Raw genomic sequence first — 11737 nt, forward strand, 5'->3', positions numbered from 1 at the left:
CGAAGTCACGTGGTTTTGATTATTAGCTGTTCAGTGATTGGCTGTCTTGCGCGTTAGCAGCTACCTCGACTTGCAGTTATATAGCCGCTTTGGAGGAAGTACTTGGTAACAGCCCGACAAGCTCGGCACTAGGCATCGGCGTGTTTGATCTCCGGACCACCAGCGCAAGCTCTGAATCGACAGACGGGCTCTACACACCTTGTTTCGCAGCTCACATTCGGAATTGCAACTTGCCTCTCTCTACAGTTGCAGTTGCGACAAAATGGCGCTCCGCACAACGACGAGGCAGCTGTGCCAGACCCTCCCCAGGAGCAGCACAGGCTTGCGACAGATCGCCGTCCAGAGACGGCACCTGGCGACTACGTCGGGGCATCCAGTCACGCAAAATGCGGCCGGCTCCAAAGGCCCAACGGCCATGGTCTTTCTCAACATGGGCGGCCCATCCACCACGGCTGAAGTTGGCGACTTCTTGAGCCGTCTATTCGTAAGCATCTGTTTATATAGCTACTACCACCATATTCTAATCCGATGTGTCCGCAGTCCGACGGTGATCTCATCCCGCTTGGGCGGCTACAAAGCTACATAGGTCCACTGCTTTCCGCGCGCCGTACACCCAAGATTCAGAAGCAATATGATGCCATTGGAGGAGGCTCACCCATCCGAGAATGGTCCGAACATCAATGTGCCGAGATGTGCAAAATTCTTGACAAGACTTCCCCCGAAACGGCCCCTCACAAGCCATACGTGGCTTTCCGATATGCGAACCCTCTCACCGAAGATATGTATAAACAGATGCTCAAAGATGGTTTTGGCGGCGGAAAGGGCGGTCGAGCCGTGGCATTCACTCAGTATCCCCAGTATTCTTGCTCGACAACCGGCAGTAGCATTAACGAGCTATGGAAGTGGCGCCATAGGTTGGAAGGCAACACAAGGGCAGAGACTGAGGGTGCGATTAGTTGGAGTGTCATAGACCGCTGGCCGGTACATCCCGGTCTTGCCAAGGCCTTTGCGCTAAACATCCAGGCGAAGCTTGCTGAATATCCCGAAGAACGCAGGAAGGACGTAGTTCTGCTTTTCTCAGCCCACAGTCTGCCTATGTCTGTTGTCAACCGAGGTTTGTGTACACCAGCGACGGTGCAATGGCGGCCCTGTTCTAATAATGTTGATAGGTGACCCATACCCTGGTGAAGTTGCTGCCACGGTCTATGCCGTGATGCAACAGCTAAACTTTTCCAACCCCTACCGCATTTGCTGGCAGTCGCAGGTGGGCCCCAGTGCTTGGCTGGGCCCTCAGACTTCGGATACCGTGTCGAACTACATTGCCCGTGGCCAGACGGACATGATACTTGTGCCGATCGCATTTACGTCGGACCACATTGAGACTTTATATGAGCTTGATGAGGAAGTCATTGGCGAGAGCGGGCATAAGGATACTGTTAAACGAGCAGAGAGTTTGAATGGCAGCCGAGTATTTATCGAGGCCCTCGCCGATATCGCGAAGCAGCATCTTCACAGCGGTGACGCCTGCTCGAAGCAAATGCTACTGCGCTGCCCCGGATGTAAGAGCGAGCGGTGTGGGGAGTCAAAGAGATTCTTCTCTCAAGGCCAAGGCCCTGTACTCTAGGGCAATTGTAAAATTCAGTGTATTATCTAGCCACTTCATGTACAGCATTTAGCTTCACTCAAAAATTACTTGGTAATGAACTCTCCGCCTAAGTAATGTTACGGCGGCTCGAGCTTCTATGATGTTTTGTAGACGAATGTATACAAGCCCAGCCTCTCTGGATGTCTCTCCTGGCTCTGCACGCAAGACATTACGAATCACGTCAGACCGCTTGGCACATGTTGACTTCTTCCACGGAAGCGCAGAGCAAGGAGTGGCGTCCGAATTATCACACCAGCCAGCTACTCGGAACAGAACAAATGGGCGAGTCGACAACCACGACCCTACCCTGTATTTTTAGTGGTTCCCTTTTCACTTCTTCCGGTGCCGTGTCCAGCTTTTGTCGATGTTGTGCCATTGTTGATTGGGTTCTGAGTAATTCGCCTGCTTGTTTACGGGGTTCTTCGTCGTGGTGATGGGATTGCAGTTGGACTATGTCAGGCTCTGTGATGAGACTTTGGACCAGCAGCTCGCATGATGCAGGTTGTGGAAACAGTCCAGCGCCCAAAGGTCATTGGCCATTGGTCAGGTGCCCCCAGCAAAGGCGTCCCAAATACGAAGCCGCTTCGCATTAATATGCACGGCTCTATCAGTTCCGACTTATTATTACAATAGTTGCAGCTCCTGGATGCGGGACGATGACGGTTCGCATGCTGCCTCGCTACCGTATTAAGAAAGCACTGGATAATGGTGGTACGGCGCTGGTGGTGAGTAATACTCAAGTACAGCGGCCAAAACGGACATGTCATACATTAGTACCTAGGTACCTACTCAGTAGGTAGGTAGCCAGGCAAATGTAACCAGAGCGCCAGCACGAGAGCCCGCCAACCCACCCAACTACTTAATTCCTTACTAGGTACTAAGGTAGCTAGGTCGGATACCTTAGTAGGCACCTAGGTAGGTATATTGGGTAAGTACGGAGTAGAAGGCACTGCTTAATTAAGCAGCACGCCTACTTACTTATCGGTATGTAGCAGTCCGGGGCAGGCCGTTGGCAAAGAACTTGAACTACTCCGTACTCAGTAGGTCTTTGATCAGAAATGGAACTGTAGGTGTCGGATCCGCGGACTGAGAATATGAGATGGAGTAGCAAAAAAAAGATTCCAGTGCGTTACTCAGTATTTTTGCTTTTGCATGTCCCAGTAGGGTACTGTGCTTGCCCCTTTCCCTCGAAAAGGTGCATGCTTTGTCCCACTGTGCAAATCCGTACCGGTAAAACATCAAAAGAAAACCAAAGACACCAACACATCACCGCCTTTGATATTTTTTTGTGCTCTTCAGAGCGAATGAGTAGCCACGACCGAGGGGGCTGGGGAAAAATGCGTAATAGAGATGGCGAGCTGTCAGAGACAGTCAAATACCCAAGGTAGGTAGGTATCCGCAAGAGATTACCTATCAGTAAGTGTGAACTGGCACTGGCATGTATTGAGCCGTCTCAATTGCAGTTACCCGGACCAAGATAGTGGGTCACATTTTGACCTCGCACGTCAGATTACAGCGAGGCGCCACAGACATGAACTTGAGCCAAAGCCACAAAGAACACTCTGTACTGAGTAAGTAGGGCCAAGAAAGAAAGGAGCCGGCACAGTGATTGAGATGGCAACGTTTCCAACAGAGCAGCACCAGAGCTCCAGCTACGAAGCTACTCAGCAAATATTACTGATATATACGGATACTAGCATCGACCAACCATGTCAAGTACAGTGTACCTTCATTCCCCATATGATCACGCGCAACTTAGCAGGAATTCAGTACCTGTCCAGGTACTTGGTACCTGGGATTGCCGTTGAGCTTGCAAAGAGCATGTCGCCCCCTGAGAACACTAAGCCAATCAGGGCTAGCGCCGCACAAACCCCTTTTGCCAGGTGCCACTCAACCACTCTAGCCGGGCCCCCAATGGGCATTGGCCCCAGCGGGACAGCACCAGCATCCAGCACAAGCCTAGAAGTTGCAGGGCCAAGGCCAGCAAGGCGCAAATTCCACCTCCTTTCCCCCCAAACTCATCACTAAAGGCCCCCCCTCAAAAAAAGTCCCCCTTCTCCTCCTGTGCACAGGCCGAACTTGCGATCCTCACGTCAGTCAGCTCCTTTCGTCGTTCTTCCGCCATCATCGCTACTGCCCTCTCTCGTTACTCAGTTGCGTGTTTACCAGTTCTCTTGACGCCTCGCATCTTGGAGTCTGTCGATCCGGGTCTTCTTCACTTCGCTTTTGCCTTCATTTAGGGTTCCTCCCTCATCCTTTGATAGGTAGGTAGCTTGCCCCCCCAAAACGATCCGTCTCATCATGCCCCTTCTACCGGAGCCATCGCGCTCCAGAATCTGGTCCCATGTTTCGGGTTGAAGTCTGGCTGCTATCCAGATGGAAACACGTTTGGAGAACCAAGTCTGGCGGATTATGCACGCGGTGACCTCGTCCCTGAAGCACCCAGATGACGCATGTGCACTCGTGATCCAGGAGCACTGCTAACCACTTCACTAGAAGCCGTACTTTCCCACCATTCATTAAGCACCGGTCGACCGTTCCTTATACATAATTATGGGTAAGATTACTCTTTCTTCACTTGATTCCCTGCTTCGCGCCGAATGGCAGTCGCAAAGGCAAAAGGGGCTGTTCCTGGTTCATACCCGCCAACCTGTCGTCCGACCTGCACAACATCGGCAACTTGCCTGGTATTTCTCTCATCACTCGTTTTCACTCGTCTGCATTCTGCCCCACGAACCCTTGGTCCGGCATCAATTTTCGCAATATACGCTTTCTTGGCTTCGAATTTTTGGACGTCCGCCCCATCACACCACCGCGGATTAGCAGTACTTTCCCTATCATGCCATTTGATTTTGTCCAACAAGTCAGGCATCGCGCTCGAAGCGTTCAACTGGACCAGGCATCCCTTCCGGCGGCCAAACTCGACTATCGGAGCCCCAGAACTCAGCAGTCGCAAACTAAGCGAATCTCAAGCCTCTCAGTCGCCGCTCCGCGTTCTAGCTCTAGCCCCCCAGTCGCACAACCAGCAAACGCTACCGATTCCTACCGGAGCATGCTTGACGTGGATGACCCACCAAAGCTACCTTGCAGTTCAATGTCCCTCGACGAGCTACATCCTGGGTCAATGGCTTCGACCAAGTCCGATTCCGACGGAGGCAGATCAGACCTCACCGCAGTAGCCACTTCAGCCTCAATAAACCAGGACCAAATCAGCACCCAGATCTGTCAGGAACTCCCGATTGCCAATGCACACACCCTTTCCTACTGTAGATATTTTTGCAACTTGGCTGCAACCCCTCGCTAACACCTCCTTGCAGCTACCAACGGCAGCGGCTCCCCGCCCTCGATGGCGCCCGCTTCTCCCGCTAACGGCAAGCTTGATCTTCCGGCAGACTTCGGCAAAGGGGACAACCGTTCTAACCCTGTATCCGTAGATGTGCCCATCTCTGCTCCTGTACAGGATACCAGGAACATTGTCAGACGCAAGTTGACCGGCTACGTTGGATTTGCCAACCTTCCTAATCAGTGGCACCGTAAGAGTGTCCGCAAGGGGTTCAACTTCAACGTTATGGTTGTTGGTAAGTTTCTTGGTCTATTGTCTTCGTTTACCAGCCCTAAGTAGTATACAGGTGAATCCGGTCTCGGCAAGTCGACCCTGGTCAACACGCTCTTCAATACCTCTCTCTACCCTCCCAAGGAGCGCAAGGGACCTAGCCTCGACATCATCCCCAAGACTGTCACCATCCAGTCCATCAGCGCTGATATCGAGGAAGCTGGTGTCCGCCTTCGCTTAACTGTCGTTGACACTCCTGGATTCGGTGACTTTGTCAACAACGACGAGTCTTGGCGTCCCATTACCGACAACATTGACCAGCGCTACGATGCCTATCTCGATGCTGAGAACAAGGTCAACCGTATGAACATCGTTGACAACAGAATCCATGCTTGCGTCTTCTTCATTCAGCCGACCGGCCACTCCCTCAAGCCTCTCGACATTGAAGTCATGCGCCGCCTTCACACCAAAGTGAACCTGATTCCTGTCATTGCCAAGTCTGACACCCTTACCGACGAGGAAATCGCCAGCTTCAAGGCCAGAGTAAGTCCCCGCCCGACTATATTGTTTCGGCAGGCATACTCAATGCTCACACCTCTTAGATCCTATCCGACATCAAGCATCATGGTATCCAGATCTTTGAGGGTCCCCGCTACGAGCTTGATGACGAGGAGACCATTGCCGAGAACAATGAGATCATGTCCAAGGTCCCCTTCGCCGTTGTTGGTGCCACTAACGAAATCAAGACCCCTGATGGACGTGCCGTCCGTGGTCGTCAGTACCCTTGGGGCATTATTGAGGTCGACAACGAGGAGCACTGCGACTTTGTTAAGCTCCGCCAGATGCTCATCCGCACCCACATGGAGGAACTCAAGGAGCACACCAACAACACCCTCTACGAAAACTACCGTACCGACAAGCTTATCGCTATGGGTGTTTCCCAAGATCCCAGCGTTTTCAAAGAGGTCAACCCCGCCGTCAAGCAAGAAGAAGAACGCGCTCTGCACGAGCAGAAGCTCGCCAAGATGGAGGCCGAGATGAAGATGGTCTTCCAGCAAAAGGTACAAGAAAAAGAGAGCAAGCTCAAGCAATCAGAGGAGGAGCTTTACGCCCGTCACCGCGAGATGAAGGAGCAGCTCGACCGCCAACGTCTGGAGCTCGAGGACAAGAAGCAGCGCATCGAGAGTGGTCGTCCTCTCGAGAAGGAGGGCAAGCGCAAGGGCTTCTCTCTGCGATAAACTGGTGGTACTCGAACACTGCTTCAGCGATGCCTTGCTCTCTGTACGACCAATGTCTAAGTACCATGATGCGTTTTACAGCACAGGCTCTACGCCATACACTTTCTTATCTGCTTAGTCTTTTCATTACCTCTTCGGACCCGCTTCCATTTTAATCACGACTCCGTATCTAATTTGTCAGCCAAAATACCATTTTTGCGGGAATGGCTAGAAGGGGAAAAAGTGTTTATACAGAATAGTCATGCAATGCCAAACATGCGCAGGCAGACCAGGACAACAATGGTGGAAAGCCATGAGATGTTGGGCAATATTTGCCTGGGGAGGGCAATCGGCTGTCCTCTGCTGCATCTTTTGCGCGGGAAATCTGTTGCTTTGAGCTGTTGCCAAAGGTTCACTAAATCTTGGAGGACAGGTTTGCTTTCATTCGAGGGTTGTCTTCTTGGCGAATTGGTTTTGTCCCCAACGTTGCGCACTTACGGTTTCCTTTTTTATAATCTAGTACAACGAAATTGACTGTTTTATCAACACGGCCTGACGCATCAGCCGGAAGCTTGTGCTAGAGAAGATGGGAGTCGAGTCAATGTATTTTTTTTTAGTTTGCCTTTTCTTTTTGTTTCTTTTTGTGGCAGGATCGGATACAGTATTGCTTTCTGCGAACACTCGTTTGTTATTCAGCCTTTTTCATTGTCTTGAATTCTTTTTTGCCATTGAGAAGTGAGGTGAACCTGTGTTGTACCAAGGCTGAAAAAAGTAGCCAACCTTCTTATAAGCTTGAACATTCGGAGAAGTGCAAGGCATTGCGTGTACGATGCAATCTTTGTTTCAATTTTCTACGGCAGACAGTAGATTCCACCAGATTACTGGCTACAACATTTGCTAGTATATGTTGAAAGAGAATTGAAAAAAAAGAAAGCAACCGACAACAAGGAGAGGAGGTAGTCTGTTTCCCATGTAGCGCCTGCACTGCTTGTAGATATCTATAAAGACTAGTATTCGCCGAAATGATGTGAAATAGGAAAGAAAATAACAATGTACAAAATGAACATTTTGCCGTTGATGGGCGATGCATCCCACCCCGGCTACCCCTTTTGCGGGTAGCTCATAACAATATCCTGCCCGTCCTGCTTCTCTCAAACCTTGCGCCTCTGTTACCTTTTGCGAGCGTTCTTCATAATGAAGGCGCCCACGACGCCGGCGGCAAGGCCGACGCCGCTGAGGATGGCGACGCCGAGAAGCCCCTCCTTGGCAACCCTGTCGTCGATGAGCTGGCGCAGGTTGGAGGCCTGAAGGTTGGCGGGCTCCTTGTCGAGGAGCAGGTCGTTATAGCGGCGGGCCTCGCCGTAGTTGCCGAGCTTGTAGTTGCCGAGGGCGAGGTAGTAGAGGCACTCGCGGCGGCGCTCGGGGGCGATGCGGAAAATCTCCGACAGCAGCCGGACGCCAAGCTGCTGGTCGCCGCGGTTGGTGGACTTGACGAGACCCTGCAGGTGAGGAGTAAGTTTAGCTCTCTAGAGAACAAATGCTGGTGGAGTGTGTGTGTTTGTATTTGTGTTTGCGTGTGCGTGCTGGCTCTTCGCCAGCACGAGAGTACAAAAGCTAGGGGGCGGGGATGCAGAAACCTACCCAGGCATAGTTGAATTTTGTTTGTACGCCTACCATATCACCCTCCTTTTCATACTGCGCGCGCAGAACCTTGAGCTCCGCAGCGTTGAGCGGTCTGTAGAGGACATCGCAATTTATAGTCAGCGGACTGATGCTATATCGGGATCGGCCGGGTCCTGGGAGGGGAGTTGCGGGAAGTGCTGGCTAGTCAGACTCACGTTTCTGCGTCCAGAGCATCTGCCAGATGTTGTTAGCAAAGAAGGTTCGAATAGCGGTCGAGGTCTGGGAGCGCCCTCTCCGGGGATAAACAAACTCACAAGGAAGCTCGGTAACCATAGTGGCGGCGGTGGCGGGGAGAAGCGACTATCTCTCTTGAGGGTTGAAAGGGGACACTGGAAGGGTCGACGGGGTCGTTGTTGAAAGGAGTCGTATAGCTTGGCTGAATGAGGTCACAGTATATGTATCGGGAAGGCGGAGGAAAAGCTATAGAGTTGCGCAAACAGATAGATGGTTCGTGGACAAGACAAGCTGCGGGAGAACGGGACAGCATTTGGACGAGGCACAGGCCTGCCTGGGGAAGAAGTGTGGCGGATGCTGGACCTGGCTGTGGCGCAAATGACGTTGGCTCTGATCCACAAGCTAACTACCTACTTGCTGGTAGGCTACTGGCAGGCTACTGGCCTGAACAGTAAAGGGATCTAGGCAACGATGCATACAGTTGACGGTGGGATGTATTCTATGTACAGAAAGAAACAAAAATTTAAAAAGGCTCGTCCCGTGTTTTTCGATGATTTTCGCCTTAATGTCTCCCACCTACCAGTTTCTTTCTTCTCCTGAGCTACAGGCCTTCACAGTGCTCAATATATGTACATATCAGTAGGCGATGTGCCAAAGTTGGTGGGGCAGCGCCATAATGTCGCCTGGCCGACGCGACCTACCTATGTTTAGTTTACAGCTGCACGCAATAAAGTCCCCACACTGTAGACGGCCTTCTCGAACTCGACCTAGCGAGAACCAAAAGCCCTTGCTTCATTGACAAAAAGAGAAACAAGAACGATACCAAAGCAGCCGACGCGACTGTCACCGATCGGGTCGACATTTCTATCCGCGATATCATACATAATAACCATACGACCAGCGTGCGCGACCGTTTCGTCGCGCGACAACAACACAATATGCTTCTCGCAGAGGATCCCGCAACTGTACGCAAGCCTCCCCGCCTCTCCCCCCTTGGCCTCTCAAGGTTGGATGCGAGCACTCTCTACCCAGACCTTGTTGCGCTCAAGGTTATTATTGTTTTTTCTTCTTCTTTCCGCTAACACAGTTCTCTGATCGTCTCGCTCTCTCTCTCCGCAGCTCATCCGACACACGATTGACAACTTCAACATCCAGCCCGACAAGCTCGCCGTCTCGCGCGTCGGGGAGTCGCTCTCGACGCTGAGCCAGGCGCGGGAGCTGCGGCTCCGCGAGGCCTCGTCGTCGCTGTCCCGCCTGGCGCGGCAGCTGGGCACGCTGTCGCAGCGGCACGCCGAGATGGTGGCGGCGCGCGCGTCGGCCGACCACGCCGGCGCCATCACGACGCTCGACAGCGAAAAGTTCCGCACGGCCAAGGCCGCGAGCGACGCCGAGGCCGAGGCCGAGCGCGTCGCCCTCCAGGCCGCCGACCTCGCCGCCCGCCTGCAGGAGCTGGACCTGCAAGGCGTCGAGGGGGACGGCGGCAGCGCGGGCGGGCGGCGCGGGCGGGATCCGGTCGACGACGAGGTGCTGCTGAGGCTCAAGGTGTACCGCAGCCTGGGCATCGACATTGAGCGCGACGACAAGGACGGCGAGTGGGCGCGCGCGGTCATCAGAAACGACCGCAAGGGCGATGTGCATGTGGTGAATATGGAAAAAAAGTTTTCGCGTTATTTTTATGCCAATTACTTTTGGAAGACGTTGTGAAGGGGATGGAGGAGATGGGAGGCGGAGTGTAGAAGAATGTCTACAGGAGGCGCATCTGGTTCTTTTACTTTTGGCTTTGAAGCGTTGGACACTGTTTTCTTTATATCAAGGTTCTGAAATACCCCCAAATGAATGATGAAACATCCACTCTCTACAACATCTTGCATTGTTGAAACTGGCCAGTGAATAATGTGTACAGTTGTGTAAGACTATTGAAAAAGACAAAAACTTCGACCTGTTCCTTTCCGTTCGACCCGCTAATAATGTACAAATAGACAAAAATATATTCATAAGAAACGTGAAGCGGTCATCAGCGTTTTTGCATTTTTCCTTTTCTCTCTCTCAAAAGGCAGAGACTCGTTTCATTCAAGTCATGGCGTCATTATAATTCATGGCGTTCATCAATAGTACTGTGTCGCAGGTTTCTTGGACGCCATCTTGGAAGCCATTTTGGGCGACATGACGAGCGAGAAATAACCCTCCTGCGTGAGGGACGGACCAAAGCCAACACGAGAGGTAGACTGGGTTCTGATTCTCGAGCTGTTGGGGGAGGCCGGCCCTGCGGACACGGGCATCTTGCTGGTCTTTGTCTCCGGGCTGCGGGTACGGCGCTTCATCATGAGGAAGCCGCCTTCGCCGGGCGTCGAGGCACCGCCACCAGAAGGAGAGCGGTGGTGGTGGCGGCAGTGCTGCCTGTCGGGCAGCTCAAGCCTGGAGTTGATGGTGGTCCAGATCTCGTCGTCGCCGACGCGCCAGCCGCCGAGGCCCTCGTAGTCGCGCTCAGCGCCAATGCTGGGCGTCAGGCCGAGGCCGACGTCGTTGACGGGCGTGACGGTGCCGCCAGAGAGTATGCTCGTGGAGCTGGGCCGGCGGCGACGACGACGAAGGGCCAGGTACGAGGGCGTGGGCGAGGGCGGATCGCTGCGGGCGGCAGCCTGGTGCAGGCGAGAGGGTACCTTGAGGCCGTGGATGGAGCGGTTGACATAGGACAAGGCTAGGTCGAGGTAAACGAGGATGCCTCGGCAGATGAGCACAGAAAAGGCGAGCGTGGTGGTGATGCCGGCAAAGAGGGCCATGGGGACGGTGACGAGAAACAGAAAGGGTACGAAGAGAGCGTAGATGGGATTGAGGAGCGCCATGACGGAGAGCAAAGGCTGGAGGGGGACCAGGCGATGAGAAGAGGATCGAGGCATGGACGGCGCGATCAAGATCAACGTTTGGTGACGGTATAAGCGAGCTCCTATCCGGTCGGGGAGCTGCTTGCCCGATGAAGCTGCTTGCCCGATACAGCGCTGCGTCACACGACTCTGAGACAATGGAGATGCACGAGCAAGGGTATATCGAGGGAGCTGCGGGGTGCGACCCTAGAAAGTGAAGTTGCCTATCTGCCGGAGATTGGGGGGCAAAAGGGTGGTAGTAGTATGTAGACGAGCACTGAGTAGGAAAAAGGATGAAGCTGACTCGGGTGAGTGTTGAAGCTATGCGCCCAGAACACGCACAGACAGACAGACAGACAGACAGAGAGACAGGCAGAGAGAGTGCGGAATTATGGAAAAGAGAAACAAAAGAGGAAGAGGGTGGTGGTGAGAGGGCAGGATAACACAGCCGCGGCAGCTTTTGCTTTTTCTACCACCTCGGACTGCTTGTTATCAGCGGGAGCGTTTCGATCCCCCGCTTCGGTCGATTGGCAGGAGGCTTGCTGTATTAGTGCTGGTTGGTGTCGTGGAGGAGGAGGTGGTGGTGGTGTGTTGTGCTGCGAAT

General features: G+C 53.1%; 5 protein-coding genes across 5 annotated transcripts; 3 read left to right on the plus strand and 2 right to left on the minus strand.

Annotated features, from left to right (window-relative positions):
• Nucleotides 1–262: 262 nt before the first annotated feature.
• V2A60_003055 (ferrochelatase HEM15) lies at nucleotides 263–1624 on the plus strand (the record flags this gene model as incomplete). Its single annotated transcript, XM_083254398.1, has 3 exons — nucleotides 263–484; nucleotides 541–1114; nucleotides 1170–1624. The coding sequence occupies 3 exons, from the start codon at nucleotides 263–265 to the stop codon at nucleotides 1622–1624; spliced, it is 1251 nt and encodes a 416-aa protein (XP_083110524.1).
• A 3115-nt stretch (nucleotides 1625–4739) lies between these two features.
• Nucleotides 4740–6436, plus strand: V2A60_003056 (Septin-domain-containing protein; the record flags this gene model as incomplete). The annotated part of the gene is made up of 4 exons (XM_083254399.1): nucleotides 4740–4911; nucleotides 4963–5223; nucleotides 5275–5741; nucleotides 5801–6436. The coding sequence occupies 4 exons, from the start codon at nucleotides 4740–4742 to the stop codon at nucleotides 6434–6436; spliced, it is 1536 nt and encodes a 511-aa protein (XP_083110525.1).
• Nucleotides 6437–7584: 1148 nt separating this feature from the next.
• On the minus strand, nucleotides 7585–8371 carry V2A60_003057 (mitochondria fission 1 protein; the record flags this gene model as incomplete). Its single annotated transcript, XM_083254400.1, has 4 exons — nucleotides 7585–7914; nucleotides 8090–8150; nucleotides 8254–8272; nucleotides 8353–8371. The coding sequence occupies 4 exons, from the start codon at nucleotides 8369–8371 to the stop codon at nucleotides 7585–7587; spliced, it is 429 nt and encodes a 142-aa protein (XP_083110526.1).
• Nucleotides 8372–9210: 839 nt separating this feature from the next.
• V2A60_003058 (kinetochore-associated Ndc80 complex subunit SPC24) lies at nucleotides 9211–9976 on the plus strand (the record flags this gene model as incomplete). The annotated part of the gene is made up of 2 exons (XM_083254401.1): nucleotides 9211–9237; nucleotides 9392–9976. The coding sequence occupies 2 exons, from the start codon at nucleotides 9211–9213 to the stop codon at nucleotides 9974–9976; spliced, it is 612 nt and encodes a 203-aa protein (XP_083110527.1).
• Nucleotides 9977–10377: 401 nt separating this feature from the next.
• On the minus strand, nucleotides 10378–11115 carry V2A60_003059 (uncharacterized protein; the record flags this gene model as incomplete). The annotated part of the gene is made up of 1 exon (XM_083254402.1): nucleotides 10378–11115. One exon carries the CDS (start codon nucleotides 11113–11115, stop codon nucleotides 10378–10380), a length of 738 nt encoding a protein of 245 aa, XP_083110528.1.
• Nucleotides 11116–11737: the final 622 nt, after the last annotated feature.

This window comes from Cordyceps javanica, chromosome 2 (assembly GCF_051103115.1).
Source record: "Cordyceps javanica chromosome 2, complete sequence".
In the NCBI taxonomy this organism is placed as follows: domain Eukaryota; kingdom Fungi; phylum Ascomycota; class Sordariomycetes; order Hypocreales; family Cordycipitaceae; genus Cordyceps; species Cordyceps javanica.